Source organism: Gymnoscopelus braueri, assembly GCF_963280865.1.
Source record: "Gymnoscopelus braueri genome assembly, chromosome: 4".
In the NCBI taxonomy this organism is placed as follows: Eukaryota; Metazoa; Chordata; class Actinopteri; order Myctophiformes; family Myctophidae; genus Gymnoscopelus; species Gymnoscopelus braueri.
In genome coordinates this window covers 13,888,248-13,912,811 of record NC_137605.1, presented here as the reverse complement: position 1 = coordinate 13,912,811, position 24,564 = coordinate 13,888,248, and the positions used below count along the sequence as shown (strand labels likewise).

The following is a 24,564-nucleotide window of genomic DNA, read 5'->3' as shown; positions in this document are numbered from 1 at the left end:
ACATTATCCTATGGCCCACCAGTAAGTCAAGTGAAAATCATCTATTGACGTTTCTGAGTGTGACTGTAAATATAATAGCAAAGCAGTACATGATGCCTGAAGTTAACTTATTGCATCATTTACTCTCTCTTGTTTGACAATCACCTCTAGATGGCGCTGCCGTCATTTTGGCGTAAAAAATGCCAACAGCACTGAACCTACGTACAGACAAAATGAGGAAAATGAGAAAAATGAGAAAGAGAATTCCAAATGCAGGAGCAGAACGCAGTGTTCTGCAGTCCACTGTAAAATATATCAGTGTGACTGTCAGAATCTTGCCTTTGCTCTGTTGAGTTGCTTTTCTTTTTTTTTTTGCACGGAGATTTGCGTCATAAATAATCACACTTCTCCCTTTTTCTTCAGATGGGTTAATAACCACAAGGTGGCAGTAAAGTCCAAGGAATGAAAGGGGATTGGGCGCAACAGTTAGGCCTACCACTGATGTGTTTTTGAGAAATTACAGGACAAACATGGCATTTCCTCCCCACAAAATACATAAAAACACCATCATTTCACAAAGAAAATGTATCAGCTTCAATTTTATAGTTTTCCAGTTCCAATTTTGTCTGCATTCCTTTTTTTTTTTTTATCACTTCCAATTTCACATGTCCTATATGAGTTCTCTCTCCTGACCGGATAGCATAGGCATAGTATACAACCTGAAAATGTATTGAGATGGAGAGATGCAGAGACCCGTTAGTGACTATAATTAATGTCTACTCGTTTATATGATGTTTTTGCATAGTTTTTGTATATTTGTCTGTCATTAAATGTTTCGATGAATTGAATACACAGGACCCCAATGGAAACAAGCCATAGTGCTTTCTTGGGAATAATCCTTTTAGCAGACCTTGTATAGAACTGTGCGTTCCGTGCTTTTTATTGGCAAACTGTTAATAAAGTATTCAAGTGATTGCTATCAGAATATAGGGCTTAATTATTTTCCAAAACATTTTTAAACAAAGAAAAATATGTATATTACTTTAACCACCAAGGCTCATGAGGCAGAAGCACTGAATTATAGCTTTTAAAAAAACCTGAATATCCTTATGTGAAAAGAATACACACATTTGGAAAACAAAAGGTATATTTATTCAGAACAATACAGATGCATGAACTTGCCACAGATCTAAGTAATACATTGGCATAACAGTGCTTACGTTGAAAATGTCATCCAAAACCACAGCAGTTGCTAACCTAACAATATTATATTACTGCCGGTGAACAAAAAAATATATAAATCTCTCTTTGGACATGTAGAAACACAAATGTATCCAAACACTTTTCAGATCCCCGTCCCTTTGATCATCTCCTTGTTCTTTTTCACCTCCACCAGTTTCTTGTCCTGTACAGAAAATCACAATGTACTGTAGTTATTCACACGTTTAAAGAAGACTTGGGCTACGGTCACACCTAACTTTGGGTCTGCCTATGTGGCCGTCTTTTTGTAATGGGTTTCAAAGGGAACGGAGCGTTTAGTTGGATATTGCGCAGCCAGCTTTCCGTGTGTTGCACACACCTTGCGTTTATGCGTTATATGCTGAGAAAAAGTCTATTTGAAGCAGATCCATGCTTGAGACCGTTGCTGCTTTTCCCCCCTCTGTCCAATCGGATGAGTCGAAGGCGGATCGGCTGCACAAAACAGCTGGCTGCACTAAACAGGCAGCCGTGCACAACCTGCATTTATCAGCCTGCAACCAGTGTGCAAGTGTGACCGTAGCCTTAAAAGGAATAGTTCAGCCCATGGAGACTTGAATTCATGGAGATTTTTTTGTTTTTGTCGCATTCCTAAGCCAATAATTTGATGACCTGTGGCGGCTCCGGTAGGAGACTCAAAATGTCAACTTTGAGTCTCCTACCGGAGACATTAGCATTTTTCCACCCGTCATCAAATTATTGGCTTAGGAATGCGACAAAAACAAAAGAATCTCCATGAATTCAAGGCTTCGTGGGGTGTGTAATTGATAGAAAATAAGTACTTTTTTGGGTGAACTATCCCTTTAAGCCTAATTTATAATAGTTTGACACTGAGGGACTTTCAAGTAAAGCTAACCAACAATAACCAGACACATTAAAGAGCAGTATCACTGACAATTGCTATTCCAATGTGTAGTGCAACATATTTACCAAACTTTTCTTCTACTCAAAAGAATGTTTTAAAAACGGGTCAGGAGAGATTCTTTGTTCAGAAAACCAAAATCCAAAATCCAAATCCTTCCATTAAAAAAATAATAATAATTTTAACTTATTTAAGGTGCAATATCTTGTGCAGCCCTGGCTAAAAGGTGAAAGGATATCTACCTTCTCCTTGAATTTCTCATCGAGTGCTGCCATGCGTGCGTCGCGGTTCTCTTTGTTGGCCTTCATCTTCTGGTTGAGTTTCTCCTCCATGGTCTTACTGAAGTTGTCGTTCTCCTCCATGGCCTTCTGGACCACCTGCTTGTCGTGCTCTCGTTTGTCGGCCAACTGCTTCAGAACCTCGGCCTCCTGGGTCTGGAGAGGTCGAAGGAATGAAAGAAAGTGGGCTCTGTGTGAGTGACCTCATCGGGCATTAAAACATCTACATTTATTTGTTTGTATATTCATAATGATTACATTCACAACAATGTTTAATGTTTCAGTGAGCTGGTGTCATTTTGGACAACTTGAATGTTCAACTGTAAAATATCATAGCTGTGTGTGACTCACAAGTGTAAGAATATCAGCCCCAAAAAAATTTAATCGGACGGGCTCTAGTAGTAAACTGCACTTCTCATCTGAGTGCTACACGCAGTGGTTCCCAAACTTTGTGAACTTGTAGATTTGCTATTTTTCACTACTTCTTAAAAGTGTATATATATTTTCCAAATTTATGAAATGTCTTTGATTTTTCTATTTATTTGTCAAATTCTTTTGGAAAACGTTTCAATTCGTTCTTAATTCATGAAAGATTTGGGACAAAATGTAAGACATTTTTGAAAATATTTACAAATAATAATGAAAACAAAAAATGTACTTGTGACCCACAAAGATGTGTCCGCGACCCGCACAAATGGGTCCCAACCCAGTGCCCAGTGTTTGGAACAGTGTAGTGCAGATTAATTCATCAACTGCATCTCTCTCCATTGGTGCATTTGTAGAAACATACCTTGCGTCTCTCCTCCGCAGCCTCCAGTTTCCTCTGGATCTCCTCCAGGGAGCTTTCCCTCTTCTTAGGTGGGGAGAAGGGAAGTTCGTTTTCTTTCTTTCCCTTCATGTGTGCGGTGCAAGGGCTGAGGATGACCTCAAAGGCCTGGCCAGAGGCACGCTTGTTCAGCTCCTTGACTTCGGGGATGGTGGCTATGTAACAGTGTGGAATAGACCAATTGCAGTAGTTAGTATTATGCAGCAGTGTATGCAAAGTGCAAGCATTTTTATTCAGACACTTGAATTGTGCAGTAAATAATTATTGTATATGCAGGGGCACTGGTGTGACTACTACACAGTATTCGTTGCCATGCCACTATTCCAAAATACCAATAGCTCTAAACTTGAATGAACCAAAAACCATTAGTCAGGCAGCCCTGTTAACCTGAAAACTAACCCCACTGCACCGAAGGCCTGTTGCTCTGAAAATACACACTGTCCCTGGAGGTTGTTTTTTGTATGTGTTCCGTTAATCTTAGTGTATTTTGAAGATATTGTTTACCAATTGGTTAGAATGGTCAACAATTAAAAAAATTGATACAATTCAAATGCGGAAAATACAATATATAAAATGTGACACTACCCATTGAAATTCTTCAGTGAGACAGATATCTCCCAATAATCTCTGATTACTAGGCCTACTAACTATATAAGTGATTTTTTAGCACACTGCCCAAAGAGAAAGGGAATGATTGACCATTGATGCGCAATGAGTTGGCCTTCACGTGATCTGTAGGCATACGCCTCTAAATACTGTGCTGTTTTCAATAGCACATCCTATGTATATATATATATATTAAGGCAGAAACACTTGAAGCGGAGAACTAATATATATATATATATATATATGGAAACAAAACATTGGAACGTTCAAATTCATTATCCAGCCAGTCATTTTCCTACTCCTGAAAAAAGACACTTAGACTACAGTAGATGCACATGTTATACAGTAGGTTGTTAAACAAACAGCTGACTAAAAATGAGCAGCTAGTCTACAAACATAAAGGTGCACCAAGTCATTGTACAAAAATAATGTTGTTGCTGTCGGGCAGAAAACCTCTTATCTCCATATTTTAACTTTTGGTGTTTTTTACATAAATTAATGGCCAACTAGCCTCGGTTGAAAAATTAAATGGCCTACTTGATCACACTAGTACAGCGTCACACAAATGTATTTTGCGCAGCGTTTCGAGCTTTTGCTATCTTTGAATTTGAATCCTGAAAAGTATGCGTTTTGAGGTTTCCACCCGACAGAGACGATATACATCCTCATGATGTGCATGTTATACAATATGCAAGCAAACATTTGATCTGCTTTTGTCTGTGTACAGGCCTCTCTTTTAATGGCTGCACCCACCTTTAGACATTTCAGCTGAGTTGTTTCCGTTGTACCTAGGAGGAAAATTTAAAAAATGGGTCAGTCTAGCATCAAGCTACACAAAAACATTTAAGAATGGATCTGTCTAGCATCAAGCTACACAAAAACATTGAAGAATGGACCAGTGTAGCATCAAGCTACACAAAAACATTGAAGAATGGACCAGTCTAGCATCAAGCTACACAAAAACATTGAAGAATGGACCAGTCTAGCATCAAGCTACACAAAAACATGCTGTCTCAGAGTGGCTAAGGATTGACGGTCTTTCAATCTGTGCACACAGACAGAATGAGCATGGCTGAGCAGGCAAACAACATCACCACCTCTTCCAAAAGCTACCCATCAAGACCACTTCCTCACGCTACTTTAACATTACCCCCCAGGCAGTTAGGCTCATAAACAACCCCATTTACCCTCACTGACTGACCCGAGGTTGGGAGGATGGGACTACCCAACCCCCCAATTTGGTGGCACCAGAGGTCAATAGGTTGCATCTGTCTTGGGTGCTGCACATCGAATTAAATGGAAAAACCGGCCATTACTTTTCCAAATATGTTGGTCACACTCACTGACAGACACGGCCCAAAACATGACCTCTTTGGCAGAGAGGCAATAAAATAAAATAAAAGGTAACCGCAGGCACAGACAAACACGGCAACAAAAAAAAGTTACAGTTGTAGGTTTGTGTCTGTCAATGCTGATAGACAAAAGACAAGTCATGCACAGCCAGTGTTGTCTCAACAGCTGTACGATTATATAAGTGTCGCCCAGACAATGGGAAAAAGTCTCACCGTTGCTGAGCAACGTGCATCACGCGTGTGTGTCTATACACACACTGCTTCCACACTATTTTCACTCCATGTAAACAGCCACACTCCACACAACAGCCTTTTCTAAAAAATGAAGAATGGCTTAAGATGATCCTTTTAGCCTAAATGTCTGACTGTACCTCGTGCTGTTTACATGTCTGACTAATAATGTATTCAAAGCCAGCAGGACGGACCAAATTAAACTTCTCTTTAACCTCAAGTTGTTGTAACTAGCATTAAACTACCTGATGTGTGATGATACCCACCTTATTATAGCCTATAAGTCACTACTAAATTAGGTGCTCAATAAAATCACTAATACATGAAGGAGAAAAAGGGCTAGTTCATATGTAGCCTGCAAACCACCATGGCTGCTGTAATGACATCCAGACAGTGGTGGAAGAAGTACTCAAGATATTTTACTGAAGTAAAAGTAGCATTACCACATTATTAAAAATACTCTGTTACAAGTAAAATGCCTGTGTTCAAAATGTTACTCGAGTTACAGTACAAAAGTATTGGCATCAAAATATACTTGGAAGTACCAAAAGTAAAAAGTACTAAAATGTTTGAAAATAGCAGATCTACAAGCTCATAAAGCGTCGCAATATGTTGTGGGCTTGTAGATCTGCTATTTTCAAATAGCCTATGTATAAAATAGGGTTAAAGTGGTTAATGTATGTTTTATAATATAATAACTTATATCTGCAAAGTAACTTGAGTTTTCAAATAATTATAGTTGAGTGAAAGTGCAATATTTGCCTCTGAGATCAGATGTAGTGGAGTAGAAGCAAAAGTATTGAAAATTGGAAATACTCCAGTTAAGTAAAAAAAAATCCACAAAAAGGTACTTAAGTACAGTACTTGAGTAAATGTACTTGGTTACTTTAACTTAACACCACACTGATAACATCAAACTAAGTGAAATAATTGCTACTGATTCTTTGAAACATTTTTTTTTTTAAATTTAATCTCTTTAATTTACCTCTTTCTACCCTAAATATCTAAACGAAGTTAAGAAAAGGTTTTTATTCTGTAAATACTAAACAAACAAACAAACACGTGGATCAAAGCTGAGGTTGTTTTCACCTCGTTTCAAACAAAAGAAGAAAGCCATCTGTCAGGTTGATTCCGTCCAAAAAAAGCACAGATCTACAAGCCATCAACGTGTCGCACCACGACGCGTTGATAGCTTGTAGATCTGTTCTTTTTGTGGGCATGTGCAGTACAGTATATTAACAATAAGCTTTAAACGTTACCCTAAAAACTGTCCAACTCGACATTTTCTACGCGTTTTCAAAAACCTAAACCACGAAAGAGATGCAAATCGTCGAGTTTTAAAAACTAATTTGATTACTTTAAATCAGTTATATAGTAAAACACATGGTCCACATTTAAGCCTAAATTCGACCTGCAACCTGGTTTACAGTTGAGTTATTCCACATATTAGTCGATGATTTGTAAGTTAAAGTAAAACTCATGGTTTAGTGCGCTGCAACTCTGCAAGCCATTGTCACACAATGTGCTCGAGTCGTTCTTTTCTACAAGCATCAATTCTTCATCACATTAGAGCCCTTGATTCCACCAGCAGGTTAATAACTGATGTTTAGTTTCTTTATTCCACATATTATTCAGTGTTTGGTAAAGTTACTCACGGTTTGAAATGATCTCTGGTGTTGTTGTTTTTCGGGACAGGTCTGCTCTCTGTCAGTCAGTCAGTGTGTGTGTGTGCATGGGTGCGTTCGGAAATTACGCACCGGAGCACACTCGCCTATTAGTTTGTATTGGCCAGTGCGCTCAGTGCTGTATTTTCGAACGCGCCCATTATGTGTGGGTGTTCAGTGTGTGATGTGTGTGTGCAGTGTTGCCATATTTTGTGATGAAAACAAGCCCAAAAGAGGAAACTATAGGCCACATGAGCGCTTTATGTGAAAATAGCCGATCTACCAGCTCACAACGCAATCAATCGGCTATTTTCAGAAACTCTTGCAACAAAATGTGGAATATTTGGAATATTTTTAAAACATTGTAACAATACAAATACTCCCTGGCACAAAACATTTGTGAAAAAAATTGAGAACCACTGGTTTAAATAATAATAATAAATGTTTTGGAACACTTTAGAAACAAGCCCCAAAAACCACAACCCGAAACTACCAATTTTTTACAAGCAACTTTACAGAAAAAGAAGCCGAAAGTCGCTTATACTAAGCCGACATGGCAACAATGGTGTCTGCGTGTGTTTATCTCTCCAGCCTCCTCAGCAGCAGCACTCACTTTCGCGGCAAAAACCGACTGTATCGTGACGTCACGGCTGGTTCTTCACAGCCATTGGTCCGAATCCAACAAAGCCCGCCAGTCAGGCTCGCGGCTTGAAGGCGGTGACGTCAAACCCACCAATCAGGTTTTGTGGCGGGTAGCCTACGGTATGAACCCCACCCCCACAAAACATGCTGCAGCTGCAGTGCACCATGTGTTAACTGTTAAGTGTGTGTGTGTGTGTGTGTGTGTGTGTGTGTGTGTGTGTGTGTGTGTGTGTGTGTGTGTGTGTGTGTGTGTGTGTGTGTGTGTGTGTGTGTGTGCGTGCGTGCGTGCGTGCGTGCGTGCGTGGTGGAAGAGAGACCCCAACGAATCCAGCATGGAGGACATAGTGCGTGAGGGCTGGTGTAGAAAGCAACAACAACATTGTTCAACCCAGTCAGAGCCAGTGGATTATCAAACGTTTTAATCCCAGTTAGGTTTGCATTAGGCCACAGACCCCCATAACTCTGAGTCAGTATTGCCAGGCAGTTTCTATAAGCAACCAGGGGGTCTATGAAAACAAGACCAAAAGAAGCGAGTCCTGTCCACTATTTGAAAATAACCAAGCCAATATTCAAGCTCACAATGTGTCACGATAAATTGTGAGCTGGAAGATCTGCTATTTTTTTTTTTTTTATTATTATTATTGTGAAGAGAAATGTAGAATGTTTTTGTGACATTTTAACAACGCACATTTGAGAACCACTGTTTTAAACAATATTAGGAAACAAGCCCAAATAAGTAATTAGGCTACACTTGACTTCAGAAACAAGCCCAAAAAAACACAACTAGCAACTATACCAACATTTATTTATATTTACAGAAAAACAAGCCCAAAGTCGCTTATAATAAGCAGACTTGGAAACACTGACATTTGTACCATACACTCAGTTACAGATCTGTAAGGGTCCATTTGGTTTCTTAATGTCAATCAATCATTTTAGTCCCCCTGGGTGAGGTCCCCTGAACCCACTTTCAAAGTGTGTCCTAATCAAATATTATAATGCTATCATATAGGCTACTGTAGGCATGCACATGTCACACTGAAGTTAGAAACTTGCAAAGACAAGCACAGGGAAGTACAGTTCAATACAAGGTCTGTTAGGAGGATTTTAAATCCAAGAAAGCACTATGGCTTGTGTCCATTCAATTCATCGAAACTTTTAATGACAGACAAATATACATATATATTACATTACATTACATTCATTTAGCAGACGCTTTTATCCAAAGCGACTTACAATAAGTGCAAATGCAAAAACATCATATAAACGTGCAGAAATCGAAAATAAAAATAATGTGCAGTAAACATCACACAGACTACAGTTTATTATGTGATTCATTATTGGAAGAATGAAGTACTCAGATGTTAAGTAGCAATAGTACCATAATGTAAGTCCTGCATTCATAAAAATAAGTATTTTAGATCAAAATATGTGCTAACAGTGCTAACAATCATTTGTCATTGCATAAGAAAGGTTGCCATGTGTCATGCAAGGACTGTAAATCTCAGACACTACAAAACATGCCCACACTTGTCTTTGGATATCAGCGCAGATGGAGATTAAAGCCCCCCCCCCCCCCCCCTCCAGCTGAAGTATGGAGATACTTCAGCTTTTTATAAATAAATGTAAATGTAATTACTACTACTGTAAATGTAATTAACTACTTTGTCACGCAAAAGTAGCAGAAATACATGCTGTGAGCTTGTAGATCTGCTATTTTTTATTTAGATTTTCAAAGTGAACGTGGTTACGTGTGTCTGTGGGTTTTATAAGTATTAAACCAATGAAAAGTATTAACAAGAGCTTGAAAACAAAATGATATCTACATTGTTTTTATTCCATTTCCTCAAAAGTACGTTTTGGACTTCCTCCTGACAGCGAGGATACAATATACTGTTACATAAAGCATTCCCACGCTCTGGTATTTCTCCTCTCCTCTCCTGAGATGAATTCCTTCTCCACTGTGATTTGGCAGAAGAGATTATAGAGGGGAAAAAGTAGGGGACCTAATATAGACCTCTGGGGGACCCCGGTCAACAAACTATAAAGGGTTTAAGTGGCTATAATTCATCACTATTGCAGTGTTCCTTATATTAATATGGAATTATGTAACACACACAACAATGCAACATAATACTAGTGCATTGTAAATGTTCCACAACATCAAGGAAGACACCCAAACTTTGGTTATGATAAATGATGCAGCATATAAACTACAATGGCAGAATGATAGAATAATACACAAAAATCAGTTGTGGAAGAAGTACTCAGATATTTTACTTAAGTAAAAGTACCAATACCTTATTATAAAAATAATTACATAAGACATAAGACACCAAACCAGCTACAATCATTGCAGCAAGAATAACGCCTTTAATAATCTTACCCACAGGAGGTCCCACAGGTCCTTAGGAGAAAAAAGAACCAATTACATTAGTGGGTTTCATTTGCTTTCAAGTTAATAGTTCATTTCACCTCAACTTTGGGGGAAAAAAACATAATTTCCATCTGTCTGTTTAGCTATTTATATAATTATGTGGTGTGATATATGAATTAGCAGATATGTTAGTTAGTGCCAACTTCAAGGTGTTTCACACAGACACACATGGCCAATTTTTAATGCAGGAGCAATATTTGTCAAAAGATCATCACTATGCCCCGTAACGGCGTGATTCAGTTTCTACATATCATGTAGTAAACTACATTGTTGTGATTTGGCACTATAATCAAATAAAACTAAATAAAAAACGTAATTGAATTGAACTGAATTACATACTTTTAAAGGGGTTGTAACAGGGATCACTCTGTTCCGCACCGACTTTGTTCTTCATTTCACAAAAGAATGTATCAACCATCTTCCATTCTTCATTGTTGGTGATATTCATCAACCGGTCCTGTCCAGACTCCATCCATTCCCCTTCATCTTTCTTCCAGCGATAGGTGACCACACCTGAATCTGTATCATCGCCTTCACAGACCAGTAAGCAGCTGGTAGAGTCAGGTGAACAGTCCTGAGGATCGACAGCCACTTTTGGCTTTGTGACATTCTCTGTTGATGAAAAACAATGACCACAGCCCAGAATTACTGGTGATTAAAGCCTGACCGATGCCAGAGTTTTGGGTTCACATTTTGGAGATTTGGGAGATTATCAATGTTTTGTCACTCCCTTTCTCTGATTCTCTCTGTCCCAGTCTCTCTATCTTCTCTCTCTGTCTTGCATATATGAATCAATCACCATTACTAATGGTGGTCATTTCTACCGATACATTCACAAATTCTTAATCCTTACATTATCAATCATGTTCAACACATAACACATAATAGCCATAACATTTATCCTCCACAGGACATTCATACTTACTGATCACTTCCACCTTGTATTTCATCATCTGCACTCGGCCGTTCACCTCCACAGAATATTCTCCACCATCTCCTTTAGTGATATTGTTGAAGGCCAACCGACCAGTTGCTTTATTCAACTGTGTGCAGTTTCTAATCTTACACGTTCCGTAGTAGCCCACACCATGGACCTCATCCAATTCTACTAGCTTATTGGGGCCATGTTTCCATAGAAGGCTAGTGATGGGTTTAGTAACAGAGCTATTATCTGGACGCAATTCAAGGACTCCTCCCAGCGGTACGTATGTCACATCTTGCTGGGCTGTGTGGAGAACATTACTTCAGTCAAGTTGAACAGTTAACCACTTTAATCCTGGTCAATTTTATGCATGTCGTTGTAGGTGAAAAAAATATAATTATTACCGCAGTTTGTAATGAGAGATTAAATCAAATAAACCAAAACTCAAAGTATGTCATGCCATTCATGACACAGCAGAACGTGTCATGTTCATCCCTCAATGTTATAGCATGATCCAATTAACACTAGAAAAGTGTCACTTTAACCCATTAAGACCAGGAAAGTTTGTTTGGCTATTAAAAAAAAAGCAGATATACAAGCTCACAGCACGCCACTTCGTGCCACGCTGCGAGCTTGTACGTCTGCTATTTTAAAAAATGTTTAGAAAAACATTGAAAGTGTGAGAACTACTGATTTTAGAAGGCCTTTGTAGAATCGGCCTCAGGTCTTAACGGGTTAAAACCTGTGCCTGAGCCAGAGCTCTGTCCAAGGAAATGACATCAGGTCGTCGGGACCTTTGCTGTGCTGTGTGTCACCCCCCCCATCTCTCTCCCCATTTCCTGTCAGCCTACTTTCCTCTGAAAAAGAAGGCAGAAAAGACCCCAAAAATATCTTTAAAAAAAAAAAAAAAGAGAGAGAAGGTGGGGTGCTGAGAGGCTTCCCACCATGGAGAATAGACTTTCAACAACACAAAACAGCCTTTGTTTCGGTGGGTAGTGAAGTAGTTTTATTTGTTTTTTACTACAGTGGGAGAATTATTTGTCCATGAGCAGAGCGGAGCGCCTGGCAGAGCGGATGGGGTGTGAGAGAGAACTCACTAACGCTCTGGACCAGGGCTAGGAACCACCGTCCGAACCAGTAAAGTGACCTTATATGGTAATGACCATAGAGTTATAATACATAGTCACCTACCTGATGCCAGACTGATGAGTAGTAGTAGTCCTACAGACAGACAGACGCACGGAGCTGTGTGGATGCTGAGGACGCAGGGCTTCATGGTGAACATTGATAAGATAAGAGGACCAGCGGAATGAACTGGAGACTGGGTTGGGCTTAGCCATGGTTCACATGACGCTCGTCTATGACAGTCATGTTTCAGGGCTTGGTTGGGCTATGCTACAGAGACCTCCTTTAGATTTTTGCGAAACTAAAAGTATTTTCAACTAGTTAAATTAGAGGGGCAGGCAGCCTATTTTCAGTGATGGAAGAAGTGCCTAGTCACATTTTATACTTAGTAAAAGTATCAATACTGCAATGTAGAAATACTCCGTTACAAGTAAAGGTAAAATTGACTTGAGTAAAAGTATAAGTATGTGTTAAGTGTGTGTGTGTGTGTGTGTGTGTGTGTGTGTGTGTGTGTGTGTGTGTGTGTGTGTGTGTGTGTGTGTGTGTGTGTGTGTGTGTGTGTGCGTGTCCGTGTGCGTGTGTTGGAAGAGAGAACCCAACGAATCCAGCATGGAGGACATAGTGAGTGAGGGCTGGTGAGGAAAGCAACAACAACATTGTTCAACCCAGTCAGAGCCAGTGGACATTGTCAAACTTTTTAATTAACCCCCAGTTAGGTGTGCATTAGGCCACAGACCCCCATAACTCTCAGTCAGTATTGCCAGTTTCTATAAGCAACCAGGGGTCTATGAAAACAAACCCAAAAGAAGCGAGTCCTGTCCACTATTTGAAAATTGCCAAGCCAATCTACAAGCTCACAATGTGTAGTGATGCGTTGTGAGCTGGAAGATCTGCTATTCATTTATTTTTATTGTGAAGAGAAATGTCAAATGTGGAATGTTTTTGTGACATTTTAACAACGCAAATCTTGTATGGGGGTCCCTGGCACAAAATATGTTCATATAGTGGTCCATGGACAAAATATATATTAATTTGGGGGTCCTTCACTTGAAAATGTTTGGGAACCACTGTTTTTTTTTTCCTTTAAATTTTTATCTCACGATTTTGTAACCCTATTTTTTACACCCAGTGCCAATTGTCTATGTAATCCTGGGCACTACCTTCCCTCTGCCAACCTAGGGAGGCCAGGGCCGAGCTCATGCCTCCTTCAATGCATGAGAGCCAACTGACCTTCTTGTCACCTGACAGGGGAGAGTTTCCCTGGTTGGACGTAGCGCGTGGAAGGAACACGTTATTCCAACCAGTTCCCTTCCCCTCAATCAGGCGCCCCGGCTGGCCAGGGGGAGTCAGTATATAGTGACCAGGATTACTGCATGTTTTTGTGAGGGTACCTACCCTAGGAGACACGGGGAGAACATGCAAACTCCACACAGAAAGGCCCTTTCGCCAACCCCACCTAGGGTATGGGCACTGATGACGCGGAGGAGAGAACACACCCCAAGCGCCCACAGCGTCCCCTGCGGGAATCGAACCCAGGACCTTCTAGCTGCCACCGTGCCCCTGGAACCCGGGAACCACTGTTTTAAACAACATTAGGAAACAAGCCCAAATAAGTAATTACACTTCAGAAACAAGCCCAACAAAACACAACTAGCAACTATACCAATATTTACAAGCCACTTTACAGAAAAACAAGCCCAAAGTCGCTTATAATAAGCAGACTTGGAAACACTGCTCTGAGAAGGTACACATTGAACCATTTGTACCATACACTCTATGTCAATCAATCATTTTACTATGGGGATGCCCCCCCCCCTCCCCCCGGAACCCCCTCAAGTACCCCTGGGGGTCCCCTGACTCCACTTTGAGAACCATTGGCCTAACAGTTAGGCCACTAGTTCTCAAAGTGTGTCCTAATCAAATATTATTATTATGCTATCATATAGGCTACTGTAGGCATACACATGTCACACTGAAGTTAGAAACTTGCAAAGACAAGCACAGGGAAGTACAGTTCAAGAAAGCACTATGGCTTGTGTCCATTCAATTCATCGAAACTTTTAATGACAGACAAATATACATATATACACTATGCAAAAACATCATAACGTGCAGAAATCAAAAATAATGTGCAGTAAACATCATACAGACTGCAGTTTATTATGTGATTCATTGGTGGAAGAATGAAGTAGTCAGATGTAGCAAGTAGCAATAGCACCATAATGTAAGTCCTGCATTCATAAAAAGAAGTATTTTAGATCAAAATATAAACAGTGCTAACAATCATTTGTCATTGCATAAGAAAGGTTGCCATGTGTCATGCAAGGACTGTAAATCTCAGACACTACAAAACATGCCCACACTTGTCTTTGGATATCAGCGCAGATGGAGATTAAAGTCTCCATCAATACCACAGTATAAAAATACTCTGTTACAAGTAAAGGGCCTGTGTTCAAAATGTTACTTGAGTAAAAGTACAAAGGTATTGGCATCAAAATATACTTTATAAAAGTAAAAGTACTAAAATGTTTGAAAATAGCAGATCTAGTGAGCTTGTAGATCGGCTATTTTCAAATAGCCTTGGTATAAAATATGGCTAAAGTGGTTAATGTATGTTTTATAATATAATAATTGATATCTGCAAAGTAACTAGTAACTCAAGTTTTCAAATAATTGTAGTGGAGTAAAAGTACAATATTTTCCTCTGAGATGTAGTTGAGTAGAAAATCAAGTAAAGTACAGTACAAATACCTCAAAATTGTATTTAAGTACAGTACTTGAGTAAATGTTACTTTCCAACACTGACAAAAATACATATACAAGTACAGAGAAACGTTATTATGCTCCCTTGGCACTTTGGAAATCTGTGATATGACACATGGAAATCTAGGACCTAGGGTCTAGACTCTAGAGCCTAACCCGATGGAGCCCAGTCAAGTTTGTAGGAATTATGAAGTGCATCACTATTGCTCAAATGACACAAAACCCAGCAACTTCAGACTGTTCTCCAGAAAGGTGACAGCCAGATTTACCACAGGGGGCCTCAAAATGATGCACTGTAAATATCTGCAGAAAATTCTCCCTAAATAAAACTCCAATGTTCATTCAGAATGAATGGTTAATTCTATTCCCAATTAACCGGTCTGGTTAGGTCTAAACAAAGTCTGCCTACTGTATCTGGTCATTTGCACGCACGCACGCACGCACGCACGCACGCACGCACGCACGCACGCACATACACGCACACACACACTGTTTCCGTACCAACTCTAGACCCACACTGGATCATCAATAATCTGCAAAGCGAATTGGTCCCAGTCTACCTATCAACATTGTGATCTGAAAACTCCAATGTCGGGGGTATTCTGTTTTTTATGCAGCAGTTTGACCCAGTTTTAAACCATTAAGACCTGAGGAGGCCGCTTCTACAAATGCCTTCTAAATCATCAACAGTTTTCTGAAACAGAAACTCGGTGCCACACTATGATGTCGTATATCTGCTATTTTTGAATAGCCAAAGTATATCAAATAATGGTTAAAGTGGTTAAAATGACAGATGCTTTTCCGGTCTTAATGGGTTAAACCAGCCGGTGTCAAATGCCACAAAGGTTACATATGATACATTCATAAAACACAGTACCCATGATTACATTAATTACTTGACAGTTGATTTGACTAGTAGAATGAAATACTCAAATAAAATAAAATTATATGTACATCAAATTCACAGTACATTGTGCAAGTAAATGTTTTGAACAGCTGCTCAGGATTATTACATATTTGAATGCAGTTTTTCCTTTTTTTTCTCCCTTCTTTTTTTGCAGGTATATCTATAGCAGGAATGTGCAAGATAGCAGAAGGCTTATACTTACTACAGTATACATCAAATTAAGTTGTCTATTTCAATTGTCTATATACAGTACATTGTGCAAGTAACGTTTTGAGTAGCTGCTCAGGATTCTCACAGTCTGAATGCAGTTTATGTTTTATTGTTTTTGTTTTTTTGTTCTGATGATGACCAATCAAATGAGACCTCCTTGCCGATTCTGCTTGTGTATGTGAGTGTGTATGACAGACTGTCCTCTGGAGAAATATGAATACCAAGTCTATACCAATTGACTTCAAACTTGCTGTGTGTATTGCTTGCTGAGGACCCAAGGGAGTCCAGTTGGTTGGGTCAGCAGTTGTACAGAACCTTGTGGCTTGTTCATAGTCAATGTTGGCATCGCACGTATCTTGAGGTGTCTGTAAGTGCCAAAATATGCCCAAATACAGAGACGACTCACATATTGATGATGTCCCACCATTTCTATGTAGATCCTGAGATTATTCAATCATTCATTTGGATTGAACCTCCCGGCTGGCCCTGGCTGCCAGGAACAGAGATGAGAGAGACAATGAGAAAGAGAGGGGGGTTAGGTCAAATATTCTATGAACAGGAAAATGCAATGCAAAACAATAAAATAAATACAAACCAAATTGTCAGATAAAGGGAGATAGAGGGGGAAAGAAGGAGAGAAAGAGGGAAGCCAGTGAAAGAGACAAATGAAGAGCAAATAAGAAACATCAGTTAAAACGCACGCACGCACGTGCACACACACGCACACACACACACACACACACACACACACACACACACACACACTTTTTAATAGCCAACATATAAATGGATAAAGTGGTTAAAAATGATTGTGATGCCATCTTAACAACTTTGGCCGGGGACCCCCAAGTACCCCTGGGGGTCCCCGGACCCCACTTTGAGAACCAATGATGTAGAGGTCTGATCACAGAGGGCCAGTCCTCCTATAAGCATGTCTTCTGTTCTCAGCATATGATTCTTATTTTATCGAATAAAACACATGTTATAGATTGAAACCATCAGGACTTGCCTTATTTGTCAACCCTTTCATGGCTGGTAAATAGGTATCCAAACTACCCAAACAATTAAGAGAGGCATTTCTTATACTGGTATCAGCATTGGAACAACTCTAAACATAACAGTGAGATGAGGTTTAAATTTCATGGACACGTGCATGGACATGCAAACACACACGCACGCATGCACATACACAGCATTATTATAATACATTAGTCAGAACTGAGGGGAGAAGAGCCCTAGAGGCTATTAATGGCGGGTATTTCATTTCAGTCCAATGAGAAAAGAGGAAATTGCATGTAGTTACTGTATGGTTAACTTAAGATTTGCAGAAAAACTTACCACGAAGTTTCACACCAAGCAACACCAAACCAGCTACAAGGATTGCAGTAATAATAACGCCTGCAATAATCGTACCCACAGGAGGTCCCACAGGTCCTTAGGAGAAAAAAGAACCAATTACATTAGTGGGTTTCATTTGCTTTCAAGTTAATAGTTAATTTCACCTCAACTTTGGGGACAAAATTCATAATTTCCGTCTGTCTGTTTAGCTATTTATAGAATTATGTGGTGTGATGTATGAATTAGCAGATCTGTTAGTTAGTGCCAACTTCAAGATGTTTCACACAGACACACATGGCCAGTTTTTAATGCAGGAGCAATATTTGTCAAAAGGGCATCACTGCGCCCGTAACGGAGTGATTCAGTTTCTACACATCATGGAGTAAATTACATTGTTGTGATTTGGCACTATAATAAAATAAAACTAATTTGAAAACTGAATTGAATTGAATTACATACTTTTAAAGGGGTTGTAACAGGGGTCACTCTGCTCTGCACTGAATGGGTTCTTCACTTCACAAAAGAATGTAGCAATCTTCCCTTCTTCATCGTTGGTGATGTTCAACCGTGCGGGGTCCTGTCCAGACTCGTTGGTGATGTTCAACCGTGCAGGGTCCTGTCCAGACTCCATCGCCGTGGAATTCTGGATCAATCAGCAATCGATGAGGCACATATGAGTCGAGACAATATTCTAGGTGGTGATGATTATACTTTATGTACATGATATTATGGGGAGAAGTACAACAACAACACGTATGTCAGTGGTACGGTAGTCCTGCCAAGAGCACAGGACAGAGATAGTTATACTGTAGTTGCTTCAAGGGCAAACTGAACCATAACAAGATGGGCTGTATACCAAAACAATAGCTATTAGGCCTAGTGGAGACATCTAGGCTCTTACAAGCTGTCAAATATCATAATGTATGGTAGAAGTATTATAAGTGATGGTAAAATTATATAAAGGTTAGATATAAACAGCCGTATAATTTCTTCCTCACCATCCATTCCCCTTCATCTTTCTTCCAGCGATAGGTGACCACACCTGAATCTGTAGCATCGCCTTCACAGACCAGTAAGCAGCTGGTAGAGTCAGGTGAACAGTCCTGTGGAACCACAGATGGCTTAGTGACATTCTCTGTTGGTGAAAAACAATGACCACAGCACAGAATTACTGGTGATTAGAGCTGACCGATGCCAGAGTTTTGGGTTCACATTTCTGAGCTTTTGGAGAGTCCTAGACCCCTGATTATAAATGCATTGTCTCTTTAAAAACAAAACTACTATTTTAGGTCAAATAGTTGAACTTGCATTGGCCCAGCGCTGATTATTTTCAGCATCACATTGAGTAAAAGGGACTAAACAATCTGTTTCACCTTCTTTCCTTCCTTCCTCCCTTCCTTTTACTTTTTTTTCAACCTACTGATACATTAATTAATCCTTACATCATCAATAATGAATGTTCATTACGAAACATCCTTCCATTAACCCTAACAATCTAAATTAACATTTTCGCTTCTGAGGACTGGACAGGTTTGTATTATTGACACACAGCCATAACATTTATCCTCCACAGGACACAATTCATACTTACTGATCACTATAACCTTGTAAGTGTTGATCTGCGTTTTGCCGTTCACCTCCACAGAATATTCTCCACCATCTTCTTTAGTGATATTGTTGATGACTAACCGTCCAGTTGCTTTATTCAACTGTGCGCAGTTTCTAGTCTTCCATGTTCCGTAGTAGTCCACATCAGGACCAAAGGCCTTATCCAATTCTGCCACCTTATTTTCACCAAATTTCCAGCGAATTTGAGTGATGGATCCAGAGCTACCATTTGGATACAATTCAAGGACTCCTCCCAATAGTACGTATGTCACATCTTGCTGGGCTGTGTGGAGAAAAGTACTTCAGTCAGGTTGAACAGTTAACCACTTTAATCCTGGTCAATTTTATGCATGTCGTTGTAGGTGAAAAAAAATATTTAAAAAAATATATAAATCAAAGTATGTCATTTCCGATTTTTTGCATTGGCTATTGACTGCCAATCACGTAGATCTACGCGAACCGCTATAAAGCCGCCACGTGCCAATCGCGTAGATCTACGTGAAATGAAAAAAAAGGAGATATGATTAGTTGAAGATCTAGACTCCTATCCACTTCCTTGTTAACTTAAAACTTACAAATGCTGTATTTCGCCTCCTGAGTGACTTTTTTTTTCCAATGAAAAACTCTGGCACTGGCTAAAAAATTATGAAATAATTCTGGCAGTCAATGTGTTAAAAAATAGCAGATATACAAGCTCACAGTACGCCACTTTGTGCCGCGCTGCAAGCTTGTACATCTGCTTTTTTGGGAAATGTTTTGAAAAATCTTGAATGTGTGAGAACTACTGATTTAGAAGGTATTTGTAGAATCGGCCTCAGGTCTTAATGGGTTAAAACCTGTGCCTGAGCCAGAGCTATGTCCAAGGAAATGACATCATTTTCATATAATCCTGTACATTCTAACACGGCTGCACACTAATTAATGTCATATAAACAGCAAGAACTTATTTCACTGAACATTACATTTTCTTTGAAGCATGCGTTTGGCATATTTAGCCTTTTATTCCTCTCAAAGTCAGGCTATGGGTCCACTAAGAATTGATACAAAATAAATGATGAAAGACTGTATGTCTGTATCTGAGCAGTAGGTGGAGTTGTAGAGGGGCAAGAGCAGAGAGAGAGAGGATAGAGATAGGAGGAGAAAGGGAGAGAGAAGGATGGAAGGAAGTTAGTTGGATACAAGCAGTGGTGGAAAGTAACTAAATACATGTACAGTACTTGTATTGTACTTAAGTACATATTTGAGGTATCTTTACTTTACTGGAGTATTTATACTCCACTACATCTCAGAGGCAAATATTGTACTTTTACTCCACTGCAATTATTTGAAAACTTTAGTTACTTACTTTGTAGATTTTGATTATTATTACAAAACATATTATGTTAACTTCAGCCCAATTTATACTTCAGATCTACAAGCTCGCAACTCCTCGCAAAGCGATACGTTGTGACCTTGTAGATCTGGTATGCATAATGACTACTTTTACTTTTGTTACTTTAAGTAGATGCCAATACTTTTGTACTTTTACTCAAGTAAGTTTACTTTTAAAAAATGCGACTACTTTTTCCACCACTGCAGAGTGTGCAGAAGAGTGTGCCTCTGTTACCAGTGGGTGTAATGTAGCCTCGGGTACCCATGTGTTTTGTTTTATAGACCCCTTAACAACAGACGACGTCACACTGATAAGAACCAGTATGCGCGCAACCAGTATGCGCGCAATGAAACCCATTCTGTCAGGTCTCGCTAGGACGCGCCTCATTAGCCAACACACAAGAGGGGGTTGGGGTGTGCTGAAACCAGCGCACCCCAAAACAACAGGTTGAGAATTGATTGCGTGAAACAATCACCTGTGCGTCCAGTCTCAATGTTAGTAAACAAATAATTGGTCTATAGGTAGGCTAATTATGCAATCTGTAATTCCGTATGCAACTGCAAGTTGCAACAACCTCTGAAGTTTCACTGTTTTATACTAAATCTGGTTCACCTAATGTGCTATAATGTTGTAACCTGACTCCGCCAGATGGGGGCGGTATTGACTAGCCAGGTTCCCCAAGACAGCTTGTAAGCTGGGAAACAATGTGTGTGAAGCAAGCTTTTGCATCTGGCGGAGCCGGTCACGCTCCGTTGCTAGCTGGGCAGGTTAGTATGTTGTTGTGCTCAGAGCATCAGCAACAAGTAAAAGAATTCAAGTCCTAATTCATGTTCTGACACAGAAAAGCAATGGAAGTTGGTGAGTCACCTACCACACTGTTTCTCAAACAAAAGTTGTGACCCATTTGTGGGTCGCGGACACATTTGTATGGGTCACGAGTAAATATCCCTTTATTTGTATTTTTTCCTACATTTTGTTTTCATTATTATTTCAAAACTTTTTATTTTTTAATCCCAGAAATTAGAAAACAAATCTTTAAGAAGTAGGCTAGTGAAAATAGCCGATCTACAACAAGTGAGCTTGTAGATCTGTTTTTTTTTTTTTATGTTTGGGAACCATAGCCTATCTATGACTAGCTCTGGTCCAGAGCTAGCTGTAGAATACAACTCTCGTAGACGTATTTATGATTCTGACGTTTTCAATCTACGAGAGTTGTAGGGTTCACCCCCCATGGACACAGGGACTTTCAGCACTATACCCCGTAGACACTCCAAACATGTACAAATTGTCCCTGTGTCCATGGGGGGTGAACCCTACAACTCTCGTAGATTGAAAACGTCAGAATCATAAATACGTCTACGAGAGTTGTATTCTACTAACCTCGCGTCACCAGTCTTTCCACCTCGGAGGAAAATTATTCTACAGCTGGTCCAGAGCGTTAGTGAGTTCTCTCTAACGCTCTGCCAGGCGCACTGCTCTGCACTGACTGCCGTGCGAGCCTGTGAGGTCTCTAACTTTCGTAAAAATAAACAAAATGACTTCGCTACTCACCAAAACAAAGGCTGTTTTGTGTTGTTGAAAGTATATTCTCTAGGGTGAAAAGCCTTTCAGCACCCCACCTTCTCTGTATAATACACTTTTTTGGGCAGAAAATGAAATATTCCCGCCAGATGGAAATTATTTTATTTACTCTACTGCGCCCTCTACAGATTCAGTCAATATAAATGACCATTGTCCAGATTTGTTTCGATGAGTAGCGAAGTAGTTTTGTTTTTTTACTACAGTCGGAGCCCTCCCAGGGCGGTGGAATTCTTTGTCTGTAACCAGAGCCGAGCGCCTGGCAGAGCGTTAGAGAGAACTCACTAACCCAGTGAGCCATAGTCGGTCCGTTATTAGACCTAAAAATAGACAAAAAAATAGATAGACTTTCACTGTAAGCCTACCAATTATAACCCCGTTTTAGACTAGCCCCCCTAGACGTATCTTAGACGTCTAATAGCCCGAAAAATGCTCAGTGGGCAGCTATAGGGCTAGGAACCACCGTCCGAACCAGTAAAGTGACCGTAGGCCTATATAACTCTATGGTTGGTATTAATGACCATAGAGTTATAATACATAGTGACCTACCTGATGCCAGACTGGTGATGAGTAGTAGTAGTCCTACAGACAGACAGACGCACGGAGCTGTGTGGATGCTGAGGACGCAGGGCTTCATGGTGAACATTGATAAGATAAGATCATAAGAGGACCAGCGGAATGAGAGAGCCTTATTTGAACTGCATGGAGACTGGGTTGGGCTTAGCCATGGTTCACATTACGCTCGTCTATGACAGTCATGTTTCAGGGCTGGGTTGGGCTATGATACAGAGACCTCCTTTAGATTTTTGTGAAACAACTGAAAGTATTTCAACCGGAGCCAACGACCACGGATCATGTTCAACTCAGATTTGGCACAACAAAGGGAATGAACTCGTTCTCATGCTATGCAACAAAAATGTGAAATGCCTATACCAAAAGGAGTAAAGGAGTGCAAAACTTTCAAAACTGCCCTAAAGAAACACCTTCAGGAGGCTGCAAGTCCAAACTGGCCCCTGTCAAAGTCTAAACCTACCCCCCCCCCCCCCCCTCTGAGATGTAGTGGAGTAGAAGTAAAAGTACAGAAAAGTGGAAATACTCCAGTAAAGTAAAATTACCTCGAACTTTTACTCAAGTACAGTAATTGAGTAAACGTACTTAGTTACTTTACACCATGGGTTTTCAACTGGTGGTCCGTGGACCACTGGTGGTCCGTGAAGGTATTGCATGTGGTCCCTGACCATGCAATTTAGTAATGTAGGAAAGTGAAGAATAATTTGTATTATATTTTATTTTATCGACCACTAGTTGAGAAACAGTATGATGTATGATGACGCATCAATGTTGTCAGTTACTTGGAAGTCGGATGTCAAGAACTTCCACAGAAATGGGAGTTAGAATTTCAAGGGAAAATGTACGGGTTTACCTGGTTGAGTCATCATTAGTAGGAAATGTGCCCATATCAGTTGCATGCAGTGGCGTACCCACCATATGCAGGGCAGGCGCCTTTTTAGAATAAAAATACATACATTGATTATACTTATTATTGTGGGCTCGCTGCAGATATTCTCACTATTTCTTTATTATTCTCCACAAAACTTTGGCACCTAACTACTCATACTTTCACTTAGAAACTCCATTCAAACTGTAAAAAATCCAGCTTACTGTGGACATGGGTGCTTGTACTTTTCCTTTTGAAATAATTTGTAGTTTTTGAAATATTTAACTTTAAACAACCCAAAAAGTCTATGGGAAAGTCAATGTGTTATTTCTAGTGGGGAGAGAGAAGGACAGAGGAGAAATGCCCTGTGTTTTCGTAAAGTCACTGTGGCCACATTTTTTACACTACAGATATTTATTTTACATCACCAAGTGCGCACAGGTCTGCTCTCCGATTTAATCCAAAGATCTAAGTTGTGTGATGTATACATTTTTAGTTAAAGGAGGAGTTCACCCAAAAAATGACTTATTTTCTATCAATTGCACACCCCATGAAGCCTTGAATTCATGGATTTTGTTTTTGTGGCATTCCTAATCCAAAAATGTGATGACCGGGTGTGTATCCGGTAGGAGAGGCTTCATGGGGTGTGCAATTGATAGAAAATAAGTCATTTTTTTGGTGAACTACTCCTTTAAGACCATTAAAGGACGACTTCACCGATTTTCTTCTTCATATAATTGGTCCTCACTAATAATCATGATAAAATGGTACCATTTTTTTCTACTTGGTCTGTGTCTCATAAGAGGGCTGTGGACAGTCCAGAAACCAGTGACATCATCGTTAGGCATGATTTTTTTTCCCAACAAGATTTCACATTTTTTATTTAGATTTTTATTAACACGAGAACGATGGCTTCTTTTATTGCATTGCAACTTTCCAGGAATAGAAAGCCTGCAGTTTCTATTAGCTTGGATTCCCCATTGATGATGTCACTGGTAGACGGGACTCTGAACTGTCCACAGCCCTCCTCTGAGACACAGACCGAGTAGAAAAAAATGGTACCATTTTATCATGAGTATTAGTGAGGACCTATTATATGAAGATAGGTTGAAAATCGGTGAAGTCGTCCTTTAATATAAACCCATGTCTCTCTTCACTCTAGCAATCAG

The 24,564-nt window shown here is 39.8% G+C and overlaps 2 protein-coding genes across 2 annotated transcripts; both read right to left on the bottom strand.

Annotated features, from left to right (window-relative positions):
* Nucleotides 1–1,108: 1,108 nt before the first annotated feature.
* Nucleotides 1,109–7,156, bottom strand: LOC308084200 (stathmin-like). Its single transcript, XM_080426737.1, has 5 exons — nucleotides 7,047–7,156; nucleotides 4,562–4,596; nucleotides 3,167–3,357; nucleotides 2,341–2,532; nucleotides 1,109–1,384 (listed from the first exon to the last, which is right to left on the bottom strand). The coding sequence occupies exons 2-5, from the start codon at nucleotides 4,569–4,571 to the stop codon at nucleotides 1,325–1,327; spliced, it is 453 nt and encodes a 150-aa protein (XP_080282863.1). The 5' UTR covers nucleotides 4,572–4,596; nucleotides 7,047–7,156; the 3' UTR covers nucleotides 1,109–1,324.
* Nucleotides 7,157–16,165: 9,009 nt separating this feature from the next.
* LOC308083156 (uncharacterized protein) lies at nucleotides 16,166–22,661 on the bottom strand. Its single transcript, XM_080425321.1, has 6 exons — nucleotides 22,507–22,661; nucleotides 18,991–19,290; nucleotides 18,398–18,534; nucleotides 17,859–18,042; nucleotides 17,400–17,495; nucleotides 16,166–16,551 (listed from the first exon to the last, which is right to left on the bottom strand). Exons 1-6 carry the CDS (start codon nucleotides 22,601–22,603, stop codon nucleotides 16,520–16,522), a joined length of 846 nt encoding a protein of 281 aa, XP_080281447.1. The 5' UTR covers nucleotides 22,604–22,661; the 3' UTR covers nucleotides 16,166–16,519.
* Between the last annotated feature and the right edge of the window lie 1,903 nt (nucleotides 22,662–24,564).